The sequence below is a fragment of the Narcine bancroftii genome, chromosome 3 (genome assembly GCF_036971445.1).
Source record: "Narcine bancroftii isolate sNarBan1 chromosome 3, sNarBan1.hap1, whole genome shotgun sequence".
Lineage (NCBI taxonomy): Eukaryota > Metazoa > Chordata > Chondrichthyes > Torpediniformes > Narcinidae > Narcine > Narcine bancroftii.
In genome coordinates, this window is record NC_091471.1 from 73372398 (window position 1) to 73393661 (window position 21264).

Sequence of the window (21264 nt, forward strand, 5' to 3'; positions counted from 1 at the left end):
CAAAAATATATTATTGTTGAAATTGGAGACAAATAAGTCAGTTTAAGGAAACTCACTGTTCTGTTAAGATGCAGAACTGAACAGCAGCATTATTTCCTAACAGAAGGGGCAAAACTGCCTATTTGTTACTCCAAATAAGGAGGACACAGAATAAGTAGATTTTAAAAGAGAAGCCAACTTTTGACTGTCTCTTTAAGGTAGAGAGGACAGTCTCATCGTTTGGAAAACAGATTCCAAAGTCTTCATTCAAAAGAGCAGATTTGATCCTGGGAATACAGGACTTGTATTTCTCTTTTTCACAGGTGGCTCAAAAAATGGTTACTTCTGCTCAAAGAATATCTCTCAAGAATAATTCATCAAAATAATTGTGAGTTTAAAGAGGCCTTTAAAATATGATGTTTAAAATCGCTTTATAATTATTTCTGAACTGAAAATTTAAGACCTTCAAGCAAGACTAAAATTATGCTGAAGTTTTAAAAATTGACTTTTCAAAGTAGGACTTTATTACTCACACACACACACCCACACACACACACACACACACACACACACACACACACACATTTACATTTGTGCATAGTGGGGTTAAATTTAGAGTTAAGTAAGAAATGTTACATTATTACTAGTTTAACTAAGACTATTATTTTGAATTTACCATTGTGTGGTGAATTTTCCATTGCTGTTCCTTTGTTAGTGCTAACAAAGTCCCTTTAGTCCCAGACAAAATTTAAAAGAGTTGTTACTTTGTAACAAGACTAATGCCCACAATGGTGCTGGCTGAGTTCACAATACTGAATAGCCTTTTCCTGTCCTATTCATTGGTACCTCCATATCAGACAGTGATGCAACCAATCAGAATGCTCTCCTGTAGATATTTGCAAAAGTCTTTGGTGACATTCCAAATCTCCTCAAACTCCTAATGAAATATAGCTGCTGGCGAGCCTACTTCATGATTGCTTCGACATGAAAGCCCCAGGATAGATCTTCAGAAATGATGACACCCAGTAATTTGAAGTTCTTTACCCTTTCTACTCCTGCCCCCTTGATGATGATTGGTTTGTGCTCTGGTTTCCTTTCCTGAAGTCCACAATCAGTTCCTTAGTTTTTCTAACATTGAGTTCAAGGTTGTTGATGTGACACCACTCAAGTAGCTGATCTAAGTCACTCCTGTACGCTCCCTCATTGCCATCTATGATTCTGCTGATGACCATAGTGTCAATAAATTTGTAGATGGCATTTGAATTGTGCCAAGCCACTCAGTCATGTGTGGAGAGAGTGGAGCAGTGGGCTAAGGACGCATCCATGAGGTTCACCTGTGTTGATTGTCAGTGAAGAGGAGATATTGTTACCAATTGGTACTGATTGTGGTCTTCCAATGAGGAAGTCGAAGATCCAATTGCAGAAAGAGATGCGGAGTCTCAGGTTTTGAAGCTTGCTGACCAGTTCTGAGGCGATGATGGTGTTAAAAGCTGAGCTGTATCTATGAAAAGCAGCCAGTTGTTCTTGTTGCTGTTATCTCAATTAATCAAGGCTGAATTGAGATCCAGTGAGATTGCATCGGATGTGGAGCGATTGTGATGGTAGGAAAATTGCAGTGGGTCCAGCTCTTAACTTAGGTGTGTGTTAATTCTGGCCATGACCAACTTCTCAAAGCATTTCATCACAGAAGATGTGAGAGCTACTGAGCAACAGCCATTGAGGCAGCTCACCCTGCTGTTCTTGGGAACCCATATGATTGATGCTTTTATTGAAGCAGCTGGGAACCTCCATCTGCAGCAATAAGAGATTGAACTTTACACATTGGGAGCAACAGCTGTATTCATTCAATAATAATGAAAATAAAGCATGAATTCCACTTGTCTTGAAAGAAAAATTACATTTCAAATAGTTGTCCTTTTTACCAAGCTAAAACGTATCTTTTTTTTATGTGTTAACAGGTTATGTGTATGATTTGGCCAGACGAAGAATAGATGTAACTGCTGTAAGATATTTTTCCTTATTTAGAATTATAATATTGCACTTAAGAATTATTTATTGAGATTTTAAAAATAGTAAAATGCATTAGAAAACAAATACATAACAATCCATTAAAAGAGAAAAACAGAATTATCCTCCTCCTAACCAGTGTCTCTTCCAGAGGGATCACTGGACTGGGTTAAGCTAGCATGTGCAGGGAGATCTTCAGAAGTTTGCCTCTCCTTGTTGGAGTGCCCGATGAGTCCAGTGATGGAGCAAAGTTGTCCTTTCACTTCAATCTTTACTTGGAAGTTCTGAATCTCTGCTTAGTCTTGTGATGGAACATTTCAATTTTAATCAGAAAATTCAATTTCTTTAGGACATCTGATAACATTCCACATGCAGAGAGGAAATAAAGAATATTTATTAAACAAATTATATCATATTGGAGGAAATAGTGAGTAGGAAACAATGACTATTTCTATTCATAGTAACACTCTGAATCTAGAAATGTATGCAGAATAATCAATTTTCGGATGATATCAGAAGAATTGAAACAGCTCTGAAATTATACAATTAATAAGAGCAAAACAAACAATGCAATTAGTATAAAATATACAAATTTAGAACATTCTAATTACCATGCCTATTAAATTGTTAACATGTATGGCATGAAAGATTATTGGCACATTTTGTCCATGTCATTTGAAAATGAATTTTAGGTTAATACCACTTCTCAGCTATTGAATCATTCAAGTATAGAATGTTAGAGTGCAAAAAGTAAAAGAGGTGTGCAAGCAGTAAAGAATAACCTTGAATCTTAACCAAAATAGCTTAGTTGAAGCTGGGAGAGAAGTTAAATTTTAATTTTTTTGTAAATTCTCAAACTTGACCAAAGTTTATCTGCAAAATTGTCAAAAATAATGGAAGGTTATTCTTGGCGAAACAAGGGATTGAGCAATGCAGGTGGTTGAGCAATTTAAATGCCTTAGACTTTTACCACTTTATAAATTTAATTTTGGCCATTCAAGATTCCTAAACCTCAAGGGAAATGAAGACAGTTTGAAGATAAAGACAAGTACAAATAACTGATACTACAACAGGTCTTTAGCAAATATTTAGCATAATGTCAAATTGGTTGTTTTCATGCAAACAAGGATTTTCCTTGTCAACAGTTACATTCTTGTGTCTGTTATTCTTTTCACTTAAAAACTCATGCAATAAATGAGAATGTATTTGAAAATATGATAAAAGTTACTTGTTTCATCTCCACAGAATACAGAGAAAGTGGACTTTTCATTTAATTCTATGGCAGATCCGAAATTTGTGTTCTATGATCATAGTCTTGTTGAAGCTGTTAAAATTGGTGACCCTAAAGTCCATGAATTCTTTCGTTTGCTGTCATTATGCCATACAGTGATGCCTGAAGAAAAGTTGAAAGGTAAGAATTGTTGTCATTCTAAGGGGAGGTTGACTAACATGTACAATATATTAATTTGCATGGGCTACACAATTGATTGCTGAATGTAATTATAATTTATAAGTAAACATGTGTTTTAAAAAAGCAGTGTTTTCTGGGGAGCACTGGAGGGAAAAGGGAAGAACTGTCACTGCAAAATCAGTTGTCGCTGTGAGTAAGATCACAATCCAAATGAAAAGGGGAGTTGTGGTTACATGGCAAGGGATAAGGGGCAACTCAGAGAGGGAGGGAACTTTTGGGATTAAGGTATTTGGGGTGTGGGAACTGCGGGGGTACTTTATGTCTTAAATGTGTTGTCGTACATTAAGTTTAATTAGAGAAAACTAAGAGATGAAAATGGGGAAAAGGGGGATGGAGGTGGTGAAGAGGAGGAAAAGAAATATAAGCAAGATTTAAGATGGCCATGTTGAACTATACGATTATAAACATTAATGGAATACATAACCAAATCAAAAGGAAGAGGCTACTAAATTTATTGAAGAAGGGAAAAATAGATATAGCATCTATGCAGGAAAATACATCTAACTGAAGCGGAACATAACCAATTAAAGAGAGACTGGGTAGGACACATAGGGGCAGCATCTTATAATTCAAAAGCTAGAGGTGTAGCCATACTATTTAACAAAAATGTACCAATTAAAATAGAGGAGGAAATATTAGATCCAGCAGGGAGGTATGTAATGATAAAATGTCAGATATACTCAGAATTTTGGAATTTGTTCAATATATATGTGCCTAATGAGGAAGATCAAAAGTTTATGCAGGTTTTTTTTTAAGATTGCAGACACACAAGGAAACATATTGATAGGAGGAGATTCTAACCTTAATTTGGACCCAATGTTGGATAAAACTGTACAAAAGACAAGAATAAAGAACCCAAATCGATGGTTAAATCAATGCAGAAAATGAAAATTATGGATATATGCAGGAGGCAGCACCCAAGAGAGAAGGAATTTTGATATTATTCGAATAGGCACAAAACTTACTCAAGGATTGATATGTTTTTATTGTCAGCCCATATGCTAGGGAGAGTTAGGAAAACTGAGTATAAAGCTAGACTACTATCAGATCATTCACCCCTAATATTACCAATAGAACTAGAGGACATCCCACCAGGAACATATAAATGGAGGTTAAACTCCATGCTACTTAAAAGGCAGGATTTTAGGGAGTTTATTGAATGCCAAATTAAAACATATTTTGAAATAAAATAAAATTAAAGATAAATTTATATTATGGGATGCAATGAAAGCCTTCATTAGAGGGCAGATAAAAAGTATTACGAACTGGGAGAAAAAACACATTAAATATTAGCCTGGCAACTTAGAACAAGTATTGGCATCAAGGAAAAAGGACAAACAAATTACATATAATCCAACAGAGATTGATGAAAATTTTAAGGAATTTTATGAACAATTATACCAAACTGAAAATGAGGGAAAAGATGACAAAATAGAGGAATTTTTAGCTAAAATTGAACTGCCAAAATTGCAAGAAGAGGAGTAAAACAAACTAATAAAACCATTTGAAATAGAGGAAGTACAAGATATATTAAAAAAGCTGCCGAACAATAAAACACCAGGAGAGGATGGATTTCCAATAGAATTTTATAAAACATTTAAAGAGTTATTAATTCCTCCTCTCCTGGAAGTAATGAACCAAGTAGAAGAAACACAAAACTTGCCAGATTCATGTAAGATAGCAATAATTACAGTAATACCAAAGACAGGGAAGGATCCATTAACACCAGCATCATATAGACCAATATCTCTACTTAACTCAGATTATGAAATAATAGCAAAATTATTAGCAAACAGATTGGCCAACTGTGTACCAAAAATAGTAAAACAAGATCAAACTGGATTTATTAAAAAAAGACAAACAGCGGACAATGTCTGTAAATTTATTAATCTAATTCATGCAGTTCAAGGAAATAAGAAACCATCAGTGGCTGTTGCTTGAGACGCAGTAAAAGTTTTTGACAGAGTAGAGTGGAACTACTTATTTAAAGATTTACAGAAGTTCAGTCTACCAGAAAAATATATAAATTGGATTAAAGGATATAATGGACCGTTGACGAAAGTAGCATTAAATGGATATGTTTCGAATCAATTTAAATTAAGTAGGTCAACTAGACAGGGATGTCCACTATCCCATTCATTGTTTGCCTTAGCAAGAGAACCTTTGGCAGAACTGATAAGAATAGAAAATAAAATAAAAGGGATAAAAATAAAGGAGAAGGAGTATAAAATTAGCTTATTTGCAGATGACATTATAGTATACTTAACAGAACCAGAGATATCAATAAAAGAATTACATAAGAAATTGAAGGAATATGGAGAAATATCGGGGTACAAGATCAACGCAAATAAAAGTGAAGTGATGCCAATGAGTAATGCAGATTATACAGAATTTAAAAAAGAATCACCATTTAAATGGCAACCACAAGCAATCCGATACCTAGGGACCAGGTTAGATAATAACTTAAGCCACTTGTACAAACTAAATTATCAGCCACTAATAAAGAAATTGCAGGAAGACTTAGAACATTGGAAAGAATTACCACTAATGTTGTTGATAGGGAGAGTAAACTGCATTAAAATGAGCATGCTCCCAAGGATACAATACTTATTCAAACATTACCAATTCCTTTAAATACCAAAATTATTATGGACGCAAAATTCGCAAATTCCTTTTATAATAGATAATCATTCCTTTAGAGAATGGGAGAGAAAAGGAATCAAAAGAATAGAAAATTTTGGGAAATAATTTATTAATGTTTGAACAGTTGAAGTACAAATATGGAATAACTCATGGTACAATGTTTGTATATCATCAATTGAAAGCTTATTTAAAGGATAAATTGGGAAACAACTTGAGATTACCTGAAGGAAGCAGCTTTGAATATGTGATTACAGACACAATGATAATTAAAAGATTTATAATGAACATGTACATTAAGCTGCAAGATAAGGAGAATGATGAAATAAACTATAAACCTAAGTTGAAGTGGGAAAAGGATTTAAACATAAAGATAAAAAATGAAGTATGGGAAAAGTTATGTTCTGGAACTATGAAGAATACAATAAACACAAGGTTATGTGTGATACAGTATAATTGGTTACACACAGTATATGTTACTCATCAAACATTTTTAAAATGGGACTCAACATTATCAGACAGATGTTTTCACTGTGGGAAGGAAATGGGAACAACATTACATGCAACTTGGACATGTGCGAAGGTGAATATGTTTTGGGAAGAACTAAATCAGATACTAAATAAAGTTATTCAAAAATAGCATACCAAAAAAAACAGAGATATTTCTTTTAAATAACATAAGAAATAAAGAATTAGGTCTTAAATTGGACAAAGCACAAAAAAAATTCATTATGATAGCCTTAGTATTATGTCAACTTGGAAAATGGAAGAGAGCATGAGAATACAGCAATGGTACATGGAAATGAATAAATGTATTCCGTTGGAAAAAATAACATATAATTTAAAAAATAAGGTCACATGTTTGAACAAATTTGGGAACCGTACATGGAACATATCAGAGTGAGCTTGCCTAGGACCTCCATCCCTTAAAATGAAAATGATAAGAAGACAAAACGACTAGATTCAGTGTGTAATAAATAGACGACAAATTTTTCTTGTTTATTTTCCTTTGTGTGAAGATATTATTTTATGGTTTTATTGTATTGTATATGTTGAATACTAATGGGTTTTGGGGGTATGGGTAGAGGGGAGGGAGGGAAGGGGGAAAAAAAGGGAGAAAAGGTCACTGTAAATCTAATGAGAAACATTTGTACATATTTTGGTTGACATGGTTCACAGAGTGAAAAATAAATAAATAAAAATTAAAAAGCCTGTAGCACTTGTTTGAAAATGATGCTACAATGGTGAAGTAAGCATAAGCATGACTTAGTAATAGAATAAAGTTTCTGCTTGAGTGTTAATTCGAATTACTGATGAAAATATCATGGAGAATAATGATGCACCAATGCACCAGTGGAGCATATTGGGCCACATTTTGCTGATAATGCATTCCATTTTTTGTGTACCTTCAACTGATGCGAAATGTACACTGGATATCCTCCTACACTACTGCAAGGCCCAACCATGCAGCAGAGAAGCAGGGATCCTTTTCTGTGTATTTCCTGCCACTTTTACATTTCCTGATATACCACTTGCAGTAGGGATTTCAATTGAGAATCTCCTGTGTGAAAGCATGGTAAGAGATCACATATGTTAAGTCGGAGCTACTCATCCATAACTGGGCATATCTGTAGCAAATTGCATGTAGCCGAGGACTTGTGTGACGTACACATGCGCATCTGAACAGCCCAAAATAAGCCACCAAAATAACTTCCCCTTGCATGCCATCATATGAGAGCACATTTCTAACTTTCCCTTGCATGCCATCATATGAGAGCACATTTCTAACTTCACCTTGCATGCCATCATATGAGAGCACATTCTAACTTCCCCTTGCATGCCATCATATGAGAGCACATTTATATGAATTAAACATTTTCAATGCCAAAGAGTTAAATTTTATTTTTTTCTTTGAAAATTAAAATAGAAATACTTGGCATTCTCTTTTCAACCATGAAATATTGTTAATTTACTCTGTAAGTTAAAAGCAATATTCCACAATACAGAGGAAAGTTTCAAAAAGATGGAGATAAACACAATATCTATTGAGGATGAAGAGGAAAAGGACAGATAGTAACTGGTCACAGATGAACAAACACAAGCCAAAAAAACACAAAATAGATCAGGACAAAGTTGGGGAGGAGCTACTAATGCAAAGATCATTATATATAAGTGGAAAAGCTTCAGATGCTGACTGCACAGTGGGAATATGACATGGTGGTTTATCTGAGAATTGACTTAAACATTAGCAGGAATACAAACTAAACAATGTATTCAGAGGAATAAGAAGGAAATAAAAGGCAGGATGAACTGGTGGTATTGATAAAGAATAATATTACAGTCAATATCCTAGGTTCAAAAACTGAAAACAAATGCATGGCTGGATGTTACAGCATCTTGACCTGCATATTCTTTGAGCTTAGAGCAGTTTGTCAAGGAGAGAGGAGGAACAACAGATGGAAGTGGGTGAGAGGTGAGGCAGAGTTCAGTTTTTAAATGGTATTAGGAAGGCAACTGAAGGCTTAAATAGAGAGTTGATTTGTGGCAGTGAGTAATTGGATAATTGAGATCATTGGCAGGGACCAAAAAAGAGAAGGCACTAAAGGAGCAGCCAGTGAGTGAGTGGCTCAGTGAAGGAGTGGGATTCTGAGGCTCCCAGAGAGAGGTAAGGCCAGTAAGTTTCTTTCATAAATTTAATTAACTTAAGAGTAGGTAATGGAGGCAGTGGTTAGGGCAGTCCAGTGCTCTGGTTGTAAGATGTAGGAAGTCAAGAACAGGACTTTTTGTTCCTGATGACTACGCCTGCAGAAGGTGAATCCAGCTGCAGCTGCTGACAAACCAAGTTAGGGACCTGGAGCAAGAGTCGGACGAACTGGGGATCATATGGGAGGCAGAGGCAGTGATAGGAATTTCAGGGAGGCAGTCATCCCTAAAAATCAGGAGACCGGTAACTGGGTGACTGTCAGGAGAGGGAAGGGGATGAGACAAACAGTGGCTATTTCCCTCAACAACTGTTTTAGATACTGTTGGGGGGAATGGCCTACCAGAGACAAGTTGAGGTCGTCACATTTCCAGCACAGAGTCTAGACCCCGATTAAGAATGGAAAGGGAGGAGAAGAGAAGAGCGATGGTGGTTGGGGACTCATTGGTTAGACGGGTGGAAAAAGGACCTTGATCAGGATGAGGCTGAAATTGAACAGGCCTTTGGGCTGGACAGTGTTGAGATGAAGGAAGAAGTGTTGGATCTTCTTAAAAACATCAAGATTGATGTCCATGGGGCTGGACGCAATATACCCCAGGCTGCTGTGGGAAGTGAAAGATGAGATGTGGGGCAGTAGGTGTGATCTTTGAATCATCTTTGGCCACAGGGGGCATGCCAGAGGATTGGAGAATGGCAAACATAGTCCCCTTGTTTAAAAAAGGTATTAGAGAGAATCCTGGGAATTATAGACTGGTGAGTCTTACATCAGTGGTGTGCAAACTAATGGAGAGGATTCTTAAGGATAGCATTTATGAGCATTTGGAGAAGTACAGTTTACTCAAGGATAGTCAGCATGGCTTTGTGAAGGGAAAGGTCGTGCTTCGCAAGTCTAATTTAGTTTTTTGAAGAGGTAACAAAAGAAATTGATGAGGGGAGGATGGTATATGTGGTCTACATGGATTTTAGCAAGGCATTTGGCAAGATCTCCCATGAGGGACTCATCCAAAAAGTCATGAGACACGGGATCAATGGTAAATTAACTATATAGATTTTAAAAATTGGCTTGTAGGAAGAAAGCAGAGAGTAGTAGTGAAAGGAAAGTATTCTGCCTGGACTTCGATGACTAGTGGAGTGCTGCAGGGATCTGTCCTGGGACCCCTGCTCTTTGTGATTTTTTTAATATATAAATGACCTGGATGTTGAGGTGGATGGATGGGTCAATGTCTGTGGATGACACAAAGGTTGGAGATTAAGGTTGTCGAAGGTTATATGAGGATATAGACAGGATGCAGAGATGGCGAGATAAGTAGCAGCTGGATTTCAATCTGGATAAAGGTGAGGTGATGCATTTTGGAAGGACTATCCAGAAAGTTGTTCAGAGTGTGGATGAACAGAGGGACCTTGGGTGCAAATCCATACATCCCTCAAGGTTGCTGCACAGGTTGATAGGATAGTTAAGAAGACCTATGGCAGTGGTTCTCAACCTTTTCCTTTTCACACACATACCACTTTAAGTATTCCCTATGCCATAGGTGCTCTGTGATTAGTAAGTGTTTTGTCCCAGTCGTACCATTGGAGGTCTTAATAAACACTAGAAAGGCTTGCAAGTTTAACAGCACATTCCTTTACTCACATCCAGCTAGTGGGCTGTGTATAGATACAATGTGTGTCAACGCACATGCACCACTCTCAAGTGTGATGTAGTTCTTGCAGTGTTAGTATTCATGCTCTAGCATAAAATAGTCTTAGGTTTCCTCAGTATATAATATCCCTCCTTAAGAAAAAAATTATTAACATTTTAAAAATGTATCATTACTGCTTCTTTACCTGCTATTGCAATTAAGAATTAATTATTCTATTTACACCCTTGTGGTTTTATATTCTTTTCAGTGGAATCACACTGGTGGTAGGCTGTTGCTTCTCCACCTCATAGACTTTGTTGCAACTGTTTGGTTCTTTGGTTTTCTGCTGCTTGCTGTGCAGTTGTGGTGTTAATGTTTGGGGTTTTGCTTCGCGTTCTCTCACAAGTTGCTGGAAATACAGAAGCTGTCGATGCTTCTGGTGCTTTTTGTGGGTCCTGTTTCGTCTCAGCTGCCTGCCAGATTCTGTCTCAATGATGTATGATCTTGGTGTCTCAATTTTTCTAACAATCTTTGCTGGACTCCAGGTTTTTATCACTGGCTCTTGAACATGCACATGCTGCCCTGTGAAGAGTTCTGGTAATGTTCATGCATGTTTGTTGTAATGTTGATGACTTCTCTCTTGTATGTTAGTTAACTTTCTTCTTATTTCCTCTTGGTCGTCTGGTGGAGAGATTTTTGCTTAGCAGGGTTGTCTTGAACTTTCTGCCATTCAGAAGCTCTCTCAGGGACTTCATGTTGGCCCTGAAGGGTGTTGTTAGCAGAGACAGAAGAGCAAAGTAAGGGTCTTCCTTTGTCTCTCGACAAATTGTCTGTACATACCTTTCAATGAATCCATAGCCCTTGGGATAATATGGTGATGATGTAATGATGGTGAACCCATATTCTGCAGCTATTTCTCTGAATTCACACGATGTGAATTGAGTTCCATCATTACATATCACTTGTTTGGGTATCCCCTGTTCTGTGAAAGAGCTCTCGTTGGTGTTCTCAGGACCTTCACTTTCCTGATGAAGGGGAATTTAGAGTAGTAGTAGGACACAATGAGATACCACTCTTGGTTTTCTGTGAATAGGTCTTCTCCCAGTGTGCCATGGCCTGGTGGCTATTTCAGCGGGAATCATCTCTTCCTTGTGTATTGTGTATTTCTGGCATGCTGGACATGTAGCCACCATTTTTTCGATGTCCTTATACATGCCTGACCAGTGAACTGCTGACTTTGCTCTGAGTTTGCATTTCTCCATTCCCATGTGGCCTTGGTGTATTTTCTTGAGAATTCCTTTTTGCATTGTCTCTGGTATTATCAGATGAGACCCTACGAGCACTACACCCTTCTCCAGGGATATGTTGTCCCTGACAGACCAAAACTGACATATTGTTGGCTGCACCTATTTTATCCTTTCTGGCCAGCCCTGTGTTACCTGTTGTGAGAGCAGCTGCAGCACCTCGTCCTTTGTGGTTTCTTCTTTAATCAGATTTAGTTTGTTACTGGTCACACTGACGAGGTAATGTACCTCAAACTCCATGTCTTTCATTTCATATTTTTTGTTTGGGGAAAGACGTGACAAGGCATCGGCGAGCACCATTTCCATTCCTGGCCTGTATTTCAAGGTGAATTAATAACATTGGAGGTGGAGGAGTAGCCTCTGTAATCAGGCTGGTGCCTTGCTGAGTTACTTTTTCTAGATGTGTTCCAGGGGGCGATGATCACTCTCTGTCTACCATAGAGTAATTTATGGAATTTTTCGCATCTATATACGACTGCCAACAGCTCTCTTTCAATATTAGCATATTGGATCTCTGCTGTTGTCAGGGCTTTTGAGGCAAAGGCTATCGGTTTTCCTTCCTGCACCAATGCTGCCCCGAGGTCTCTGATGGAAGCATCTATTTGTAATGTGACAGTTTTTTTCTGTCATAATAGCTCAGTTCTACTTCTCTGCAGACCACTTCCTTTAGCTTGTCGAAATCTCGCTGATGCGATGATGACCACTGAAACACCACAACCTCTTTCAGCAACTCTGAGGTTGGCTGTGTGGTCTGACAGGTGTGGGGTAAAGGAACCCATGAATTGGACCAGGCCAAGGAAGCTTCTTAGTTCCTTTACGTCCTTTACGTTCCATTTCAGCAATGGCTGTTACCTTCTCTGGGCTTGGCCATCAGCTGTGTACAACATTATGAAGAACTGGCACTCCTTCTCCTTAGTGATGCATTTGTCTGCAATGAATTTGATGCCGGCCCCTCTTGTTCTCTCCATGGCTTTGTGTAGGTGAAGATCATAGGTTTTCCCATCTCCAGCAAAGACCTGGATGTCATTTGTGATCCAGACAGCGCCCTTGCATCCCCTGTAGGTCTCATCTATCTTTTGCTGGAAGACATCTTGGCTCACCTTTGCGCCAAAAGGTAGTCACAGGAACTTGTACTGGCCCAGTGGAAACCATCCTGTCAATGTCAGCATTTATCCTTGGCCAATAATCAACAGTTTTGGCTCTCCTCTTGCATTTTCCATTCCAAGGTGCCCCTCGTGCACCTTTTTCAGCATCTCCTGTCGCAATGATTGAGGAATAACAATTATGCTCAGTGTGAGTAGAAGTCCATTGACAACACTCTGATGTTGTAGTATGGCTAACATTTACCTCTAGGCCATCCTTCATTTAGATTCTTGATAGCCTTCTGGAGTAGAAGTCCATTGACAACACTCTGACGTTGTAGTATGGCTAACATTCACCTCTAGGCCATCCTTCATTTAGATTCTTGATAACCTCCTGTAGAAGTGTGTCCTTTTCTGTTTTAGCTGTGATCTGCTTGGATTTCATGTCAGATCCGAGAAGAGATTCAGTGATCAGGTTAATGTGGAGATTCACATATGTCTTGATAGAATTCGCATCATGTGCTTCACTCTGCATTGTTGGCCTGGAAAACGCATCATCTAACACAATAAGCTTCCCTGGTGTGTACACTAATTCAGTCATAACATTTGTAGCTTCATCATCAGTCTATGGTTTTGCAACGACATTTGACTGAGATGGCTATTAATGGCTTGTGGTCTGTCTCTACCATGAATGTTGGGAGACCATACACATAATTGTGGAACTTCTTGAGTCCATATACCAGATCTGGACACTCTTTCTCAATCTGTCCATAACAACATTCAGATGTTGTCATTGTCCTTGATGCATTTGCTACTGGCCTCCAATCTTCTCCCACTGCCTGAAGTAGTATGGCACCTATTCCATCTTTGTCCTTCTGGATGTGTCAAAGAACATCAAAAGCATTGGTTTTGTAGTTAGAATGGTCTTCAGTCATCTCCATTCTTAACATAAGAAATTAGAGGAGGAGTTGGCCATCTGGTCATTGAGCCTTCTCCACCATTTAATAAGATCATGGCTGATCTGATCATTGACTCAACTCCACTACCTGATTTTTCCCCATATCTCTTAATTCCTTTTTTAAGTAAAAACCTATTTAACTGAACCTTACATATGTTTAATGAAGTAGCCTCAATCGCTTCCCTGGGCAGAGAATTCCACAGATTCACTACTCTCATGGAAAAACAGTTTTTCCTCATCTCCATCTTAAATCTACTCCGCTGAATCTTGAGGCTGTGTCCCTTAGTTCCTGCCTCTATCTTAACTATCACTTTCATAATTTTATATGTTTCTATAAGATCTCCTCTCATTCTTCTGAATTTATAGAACATAGAAAATAGGTGTAGGAGTAGGCCATTTGGCCCTTCAAGCCTACACTGCCATTCATTATGATCATGGCTGATCAGTACCCGGTTCCTGCCTTCTCCCCATACCCCCTAATCCCCTTGGCCACAAGGGCCAAATCTAACCTACACTTAAATATTGACAGGGAACCGGCCTCAACTACTTCCTGTGGCAAAGAATTCCACACATTTACCACTCTCTGAGAGAAGAAATTTTTCCTCATCTCAGTCCTAAAAAAATTCCCCCTTATCCTTAAACTATGACCCCTGGTTCTGGTTTTTCCCAGCATTGGAAGCAACCTTCCTGCATCTAGTCTGTCTAAACCCTTAAGAATTTTATGTTTCTATAAGATCCCCCCTCAATCTTCTAAATTCCATAGAATACACGCCTCGTCTATTCAACCTTTCTTCATATGCGAGTCCCTCCATCCCCAGTATTAGCCTAATGAACCTTCTCTGCAGCCCCTCCAAGGCAAGGATATCCTTCCTCAGATAAGGGGACCAAAACTGCATGCAGTACTCCAGGTATGGTCTCACCAAGGTTCCGTACAGCTGCAGCAGGATCTCCCTATTCCTGTACTCAAATCTTCTTGCTATGAACGCCAACATACCATTCGCCCTCCTCACCGCCTGTTGCACCTGCATGCCCACTTTCAATGACTGATGCACAGCAACTCCCAAGTCTCGCTGCATCTCCCATTTTCCTAAATAGATACCATTTAAGTAATCCTCTTTCCTGTTCTTACCTCTAAAGTGGATAACCTCGCATTTATCCATATTATACTGCATCTTCCATGTCCTGGCCCACTCACCTAATTTGTCCAAATCACCCTGCACTCTCCACACAACTAACCCTGCCACCCAACTTCGTATTGTCTGCAAACTTTGAGATACTGCTATCTATTCCCACATCTAATTCATTGATATATATCGTAAACAACTGCGGCCCCAGCACTGAGCCCTGCGGTACCCCACTCTGAAAAGAACCCATTTATTCCAACTCTTTGCTTCCTGTCCCTCAACCAATTCTCTATCCACCTTAATACCATACCTCCTATATTGTGCTCTTAAGTTTATACGCTAGTCTTCTGTGCGGAACCTTATCAAATGCCTTATTAAAGTCCAGATATACCACATGCACTGGTTCTCCCCTATCCACTCTACTGGTTACATCCTCAAAAAACTCTATTAGATTCGTCAGACATGATTTCCCCTTCACAAAACCATGCTGACTCTGTGTGATGATACCACTACTTTCCAAATGTTCTGCAATTGCATCTTTAATAACCGATTCTAGCACTTTCCCTACAACCGATGTCAGGCTAACTAGTCTATAGTTTCCTGATTTCTCTCTCCCTTCCTTCTTAAAGAGTGGGGTTATGTTGGCCTCCCTTCAATCCTCAGGAACTAATACAGTATCCAAAGAGGTTTGAAACATTATCACCAACGCATCCACTATTTCCTGGGCTACTTCCTTCAGCACTCTTGGATGCAGACTATCCGGCCCCAAGGATTTATCTGCCTTTAATCCCTGCAATTGAACTAATACAACTTCTCGACTTACAATTATTTCCTTTAGTCCCTACGTCACAATAGATCCCTGATCCTCAATAATTTCCTGTAGATTAGTTATTAGCAAGGGTAAGACAGAACTAAAATAGTCATTCAATCAGTCTGCCATACCCTTGCTCCCCATGATCAACTCACCCGTTTCTGTCCACAACGGACCCACATTTGTCTTAACTAACCTCTTTCTCTTAATGTATCTATAAAAACTTTTACAGTTTTTTTTTGTGTTCCCTGCCAGCTTCCTCTCATAATCCCTTTTACCTTTCCTAATTAATCCTTTTGTCCTCCTCTGCAGAACTCTGAATTTCTCCCAATCATCAGGGATATTATTCTTTTTGGCTAATTTGTAAGCTCCTTTTTTGGATTTGACACTCTCTCAGATCTCCCTTGTTAGCCATGGATGCGCTACCCTCCTCTATTTATTTTTCGTACAAACTGGGATGTACATTTTCTGCACTTGCTCCAAGCTATTGTTAAACGATTGCCATTGAATTTCTACCGTTAGTCCTTTAAGTACCATTTGCCAATCTATTTTAGCCAATTCACATATCATACCATCAAAGTTACCCCTCTTCAAGTTCAAAACCTTTGTATCCGTATCAACTCTGTCACATTCCATCCTAATGAAGAATTTCACCATATTGTGGTCACTCTTGCCCAAGGGGTTCCTCACAACAAGATTGCTAATTAACCCTTCTCCATTACTCAATACCCAGTCTAGAATAGCTCATTTCCTCGTCAGTTCTTCAACATGCTGATTTAGAAAACAATCCCGCATGCATTCTAAGAAATCCTCTTCAACCTTACCCTTACCAATTTGGTTCACCCAATCTACATGTAGATTAAAGTCAACTGCCATCCCTTTTGTTGCACGCATTACCAATTTTCTTCATGACTCCTTCACTAACGGCCTGTACACTACTCCCACTAACGTCTTCTGCCCCTTCGTGTTTCGCAATTCTACCCATATGGATTCCACATCCTCTACACTGATGTCCTTCCTTTCTATGGCATTCACCTCTTCCCTAACCAACAAGGCTACTCCACCTCCTTTTCCATTCTGTCTATCCCTCCTGAATGTCGAGTAACCCTGAATGTTAAGCTCCTAGTCACATTCCCCCTGAAGCCACGTCTCTGTGATCCCAACTATATCATGATTATTAATAGCTATCTCCACATTCAATTCGTCCACTTTATTACAAATGCTCCTTGCATTTAGACACGAAGCCTTCAGCCTTTCTTTAGCCACACTCTTATCCCTTTTACCATTATGTAAATAAATAGCTCTTTTTGATTCCCCCCTTTCCCCCCCCCCCCCCGCTTTTACTTGCCTGCCACTAATGCTTTTCACCTTGCTATCTTTTTCTTCCATTCTCATTTTACACCCCTGACCTCATAGGTCAACCCCCTCATCTCCAGGATCAACCTGGTGAACCTCTGGACTGCCTCCAAGGCCTGTATATCCTTCCTCATGTATGGAGACCAGAACTGCACACAATACTCCAGGTGCAGCCTCATCAATACTTTGTATAGTTGCAGCATGACTTCCCTGTTCTTGAATTAAATTCCTCTAGTGATGAAGGCCAACATTCCATTTGCCTTCTTAATAATCTGCTGTACCTGCAACCCAGCTTTTTGCGATTCATGCACAAGTACTCCCAAGTCCTTCTGCACAACAACATACTACAGTCTTTCACCATTTAAACAATAATCTGCTCTTCTATTTTTCCGACCAAAGCAGATGACCTCGCATTTACTAATATTGTACTCCATCTGCCAGACCTTTGCCCACTCACCTAACTTAACTATATCCTTCTACAGCCTCTGCACATCCTGTATACAATTTGCTTTTCCACTTAATTTAGTACCATCTGCAAACTCTGTCCCCTCTTCCAAATCATCAGTGTAAATGGTGAACAGCTGTGGCCCCAGAACCGACCCCTGTGACACCCCACTTACAATGTTCATCAAACATCTTGATAACCTTTTCAAACAAGCCCTGGTCAGCTGCCTCAGTAAAAACAAATGTGTTGAAAACCTCCAGTGCTTGAAATCCCACCACAGAAGTAACAGTGGAATCTTCTGTGCATCAGTTTTGTTATCAAGTCCAATGGTTGTTTGAACAACCTTCACTCATGGGTCGATATTTCCAGACCAATTTACAGCATCAGGGGCCTTTACACTATCCCTGTTTTCTGCTGCTATCGACTGATTTTCACTCTGCACACACTTGGTGTTTCTTCCACTCCTGGTACAATGAGATGTTTCGTTCATTGTAATAAAGAAAATTGGGTTCTTTAACAACAACTATACATCATTAGCTACAGTACTCATGAACTCATGGAGGCATCCATTTTGAATCTACTCCTTGCTGCAACAACTTGTCTCTGACTCCTTCTAGTGGTCAGGATTATCACTAGCACTTCATCATTACAGTTAGTAGCCAAGAATAAACAAAAAGTCTGTAGATGCTGGATAACTCGAGCAAAACACAAAATGCTGGAGCATGACAGCAGGTGATTTTTAAAAATTTCTATCTGGTCTCCATTCAGCCTCTGTCACTCTAGAGAAAACAAACCAAGTTTGTCCAACCTCTCCCCATAGCAATAAACAAGGCGACTCTTCTGTATCCTTTTTAAAGCCTCCATATCCTTCTAGACATGTACACAGTGTTCTAAGGGTGGTCTAACCAAATATTTATGTAATTAGACATAACTTCCTTACCTATTTTACACAGTGCCTTGCCCAATTAAGGCAAGCATACAATATGCCTTCTTTGCCACTCTTTTACTTGCATGGTCACTTTCAATGAGCTACTGATCTGAACTGATTTTAATCTAAATATGTGTGTATATCTCACAAAAAAAAGGGGACCTAATACCGATCCCTGCAGAACATAGGTCTCCAATAACACTCGTCCACAGCTGCCCTTTGTCTTTTAAGGGCTTGCCAATTCTGTATCCAAACAATCGATTCACTGTTGATCTCATGCTTCCATACTTTCTAGATCAGCCTATCATGAAGAATCCTGTAAATACCTTAAAGTCCATGCAGTTAACATCAACCACATTTGTCATCTCCTCAAAAAAATTCAATCAAATTGGTAAGACATGACCTGCCTTGTTGACAGTCCCTAACCTGACCATGACTTTCCAAGTGTGTAATAATCCATCCTTGAGTATGTTTTCCAATATTTTCCTTACCAATGGATGAGATTTACCACCTTATAATTTCGTAGATTATTTCACTTCTTGAATAAAGCTACAGTATTAGTTACTCTCCAATCCCCTGGGACCTTGCCTGATCTGATTAATTATGCAAATATCTTTGTCAAGGCCCCAGCAATCTCTCCAATTGCCTCTTCTAAAACCTGGAGGTATCTATTTTAATATTTTTAAAAGACCAAACACCACCTCCTCGTTTATCTCAAAATGCCATAGCACATTAGCATTTTCTCCATCATGTTCTCTATCTCTCTCGGCAACATCCTTTTCCTTGGTAAAGACCAATGTAAATAACTAATTTAGTGCTTGACTTACTCCCACTGACTCCAAGCATAAATTCCCTCATTTGTCCTTGAGTGATACCATCTTCTCCCGAGATATCCTCTTCATTTTAATGCAAGCATAAATTACCTTTCATCCTGCTCACCAAACACTTTTAGTGACTTTTTTTGGGAAATTTTAATTATTAATCACAATAAGTCATACAATAAAAATACAAGTAAATACATAATATTTTACCCCATATACTCCCCCACCCACCCCTCCCACAAACCCCCTATAAACTACCCCAAAAGTAAAAAAGAAATAAAAAAAGAAGAGGCAAGAATAGAAGAGCAGATCAACTTACATAATAACCTTCAACTATTGCCATGGTTTAGTGGGACCCCAACAAGTGTAGGCGAAAAGAATTACAAACTCAATCCCATATATCTCACATACGGGCTCCAAACTTTAATAAAAAAAGAATAGTTACTACATAAATTATACATGATCTTTTCCAAACCAATACAAGACCTCATTTCCAAATTCCACCATTGAATACTCAAATCAGTCTCATTTTTACAAGTAATTGCCAAATATTTTCTAGCCACAGTTCATGCCAATCTCAAAAAAAATTGAAACTAATCTAGTTTTAAGTCCAAACTCAATTTCTTAATATAACCCAATAGAAATACCAAAGGATCAAGTGAATTTTTAAATTTAAATAAGGTTCCTTAATTCTATTCCAAAAATGTTTCACATAACCAAGTAGAATGCAGGAAGGAGCCAACTTGTTTATGACACCTAAAACATAAATCAGAAGAAATTAACTTGTATTTCCTTAACCTCTCGGGTATTAAATATAACTGATGAATAAAATTATAATGAATCAATCTATACCTAACATTAACAATTTTAGTCATACTCTCTTCACATAGTCATCCAATCATCTTGAGAAATAGATATGGACAAATCTTTTTCCCATTTTAATTTATATTTATGAATATCCGATTTAACCATTTTATTCTGTAATAAAGCATACATCTCAGATATAAATCCTCTCTTGCCACCTTCAGTAAGTAAACTTTCAAATTTAGACCACCTAGGTAACCATGACGCATGCCCAAAGTTAGAGAAACATAGAAACATAGAAGATAGGAGCAGGAGTAGGTCATTCGGCCCTTGGAGCCTGCTCCGCCATTCAACGAGATAATGGCTGATCTTAAAGTTCAGTACCCCGTCCCCGCCTTCTCTCCATAACCCCTAATTCCCTTATACTGAAGAAATATATCTAATTCCCTCTTAAATATATTCAATGAACCTGCCTCTACTGCTCTCTGTGGCAATGAATTCCATAGATTCACCACCCTCTGGGTAAAGAAATTCCTCCTCATCTCGGTTCTAAATGGTTTGCCTATTATCCTTGAATCATGGCCCCGGATTCTGGACTCCCCCACTATCGGAAACATCCCTTCCACATCCAACAATAAAGCTCTAACTTGATAATAAGTAAATAAAGTATTCGAAGAAATTTCATATTTCTCTTTCATTCTATGAAATGAAATAAAATACCCAGCCTTATAACAATCCTCTACCAATCTAATTCCTTTCTGTTCCCACAATTTCAAAAGTTTATTATTTAACGTAAAAGAAAAGAAGCTTATTTTGAAATAAAGGGGTTTTAGCCGAATTGTTACCTTCTGTACCTATAATTCCATTCTTCTTGGTCCATAACTCCATTAAATGTTTCAACACCAGTAAATTATAGCTCTGTAAAAGATGAGAATTCCATTTATAAATAAAATGATCCATCCTCACCAATCTGAGACAGTTCAGTATTAGCCCATACCAAAGGTTTATCCACTTCATCCAACACCCTTGCCATTTTACCTTTCCACAAAAATTTCTTCACTGAAGCATTCAAATCTTTAAAAACCTTTTGGGGAATCCTACAAGGAATAGATTGAAAAAAATATTGAATAGGTGGAAGACATTCATTTTAGCACAATTAACATGTCCTATGAATGTTATTTGTAAATCTTTCCATTGATTTAAATTATATT

General features: G+C 38.3%; 1 protein-coding gene and 1 long non-coding RNA gene across 6 annotated transcripts in view; one reads left to right on the top strand and one right to left on the bottom strand.

The window, feature by feature from the left end:
• atp8b5b (ATPase phospholipid transporting 8B5b) overlaps window positions 1-21264 on the top strand; it is a 210306-nt gene that overhangs the window by 114926 nt on the left and 74116 nt on the right. For all 4 annotated transcript variants that reach the window (XM_069924290.1, XM_069924291.1, XM_069924292.1 and 1 more), the window contains 2 exons: window positions 1938-1981; window positions 3232-3397. In XM_069924290.1, coding sequence (XP_069780391.1) covers window positions 1938-1981; window positions 3232-3397 — 210 coding nt within the window. The remainder of the gene's footprint in view (window positions 1-1937; window positions 1982-3231; window positions 3398-21264) is intronic.
• Window positions 2154-21150, bottom strand: LOC138757257 (uncharacterized). 2 transcript variants are annotated; one of them, XR_011353461.1, is made up of 3 exons: window positions 21092-21150; window positions 20899-20971; window positions 2154-2340 (listed from the first exon to the last, which is right to left on the bottom strand). It is a non-coding gene; the product is annotated as an uncharacterized lncRNA (long non-coding RNA). The 2 variants fall into 2 exon arrangements; XR_011353462.1 differs by lacking the exon at window positions 2154-2340 and adding an exon at window positions 19798-20005.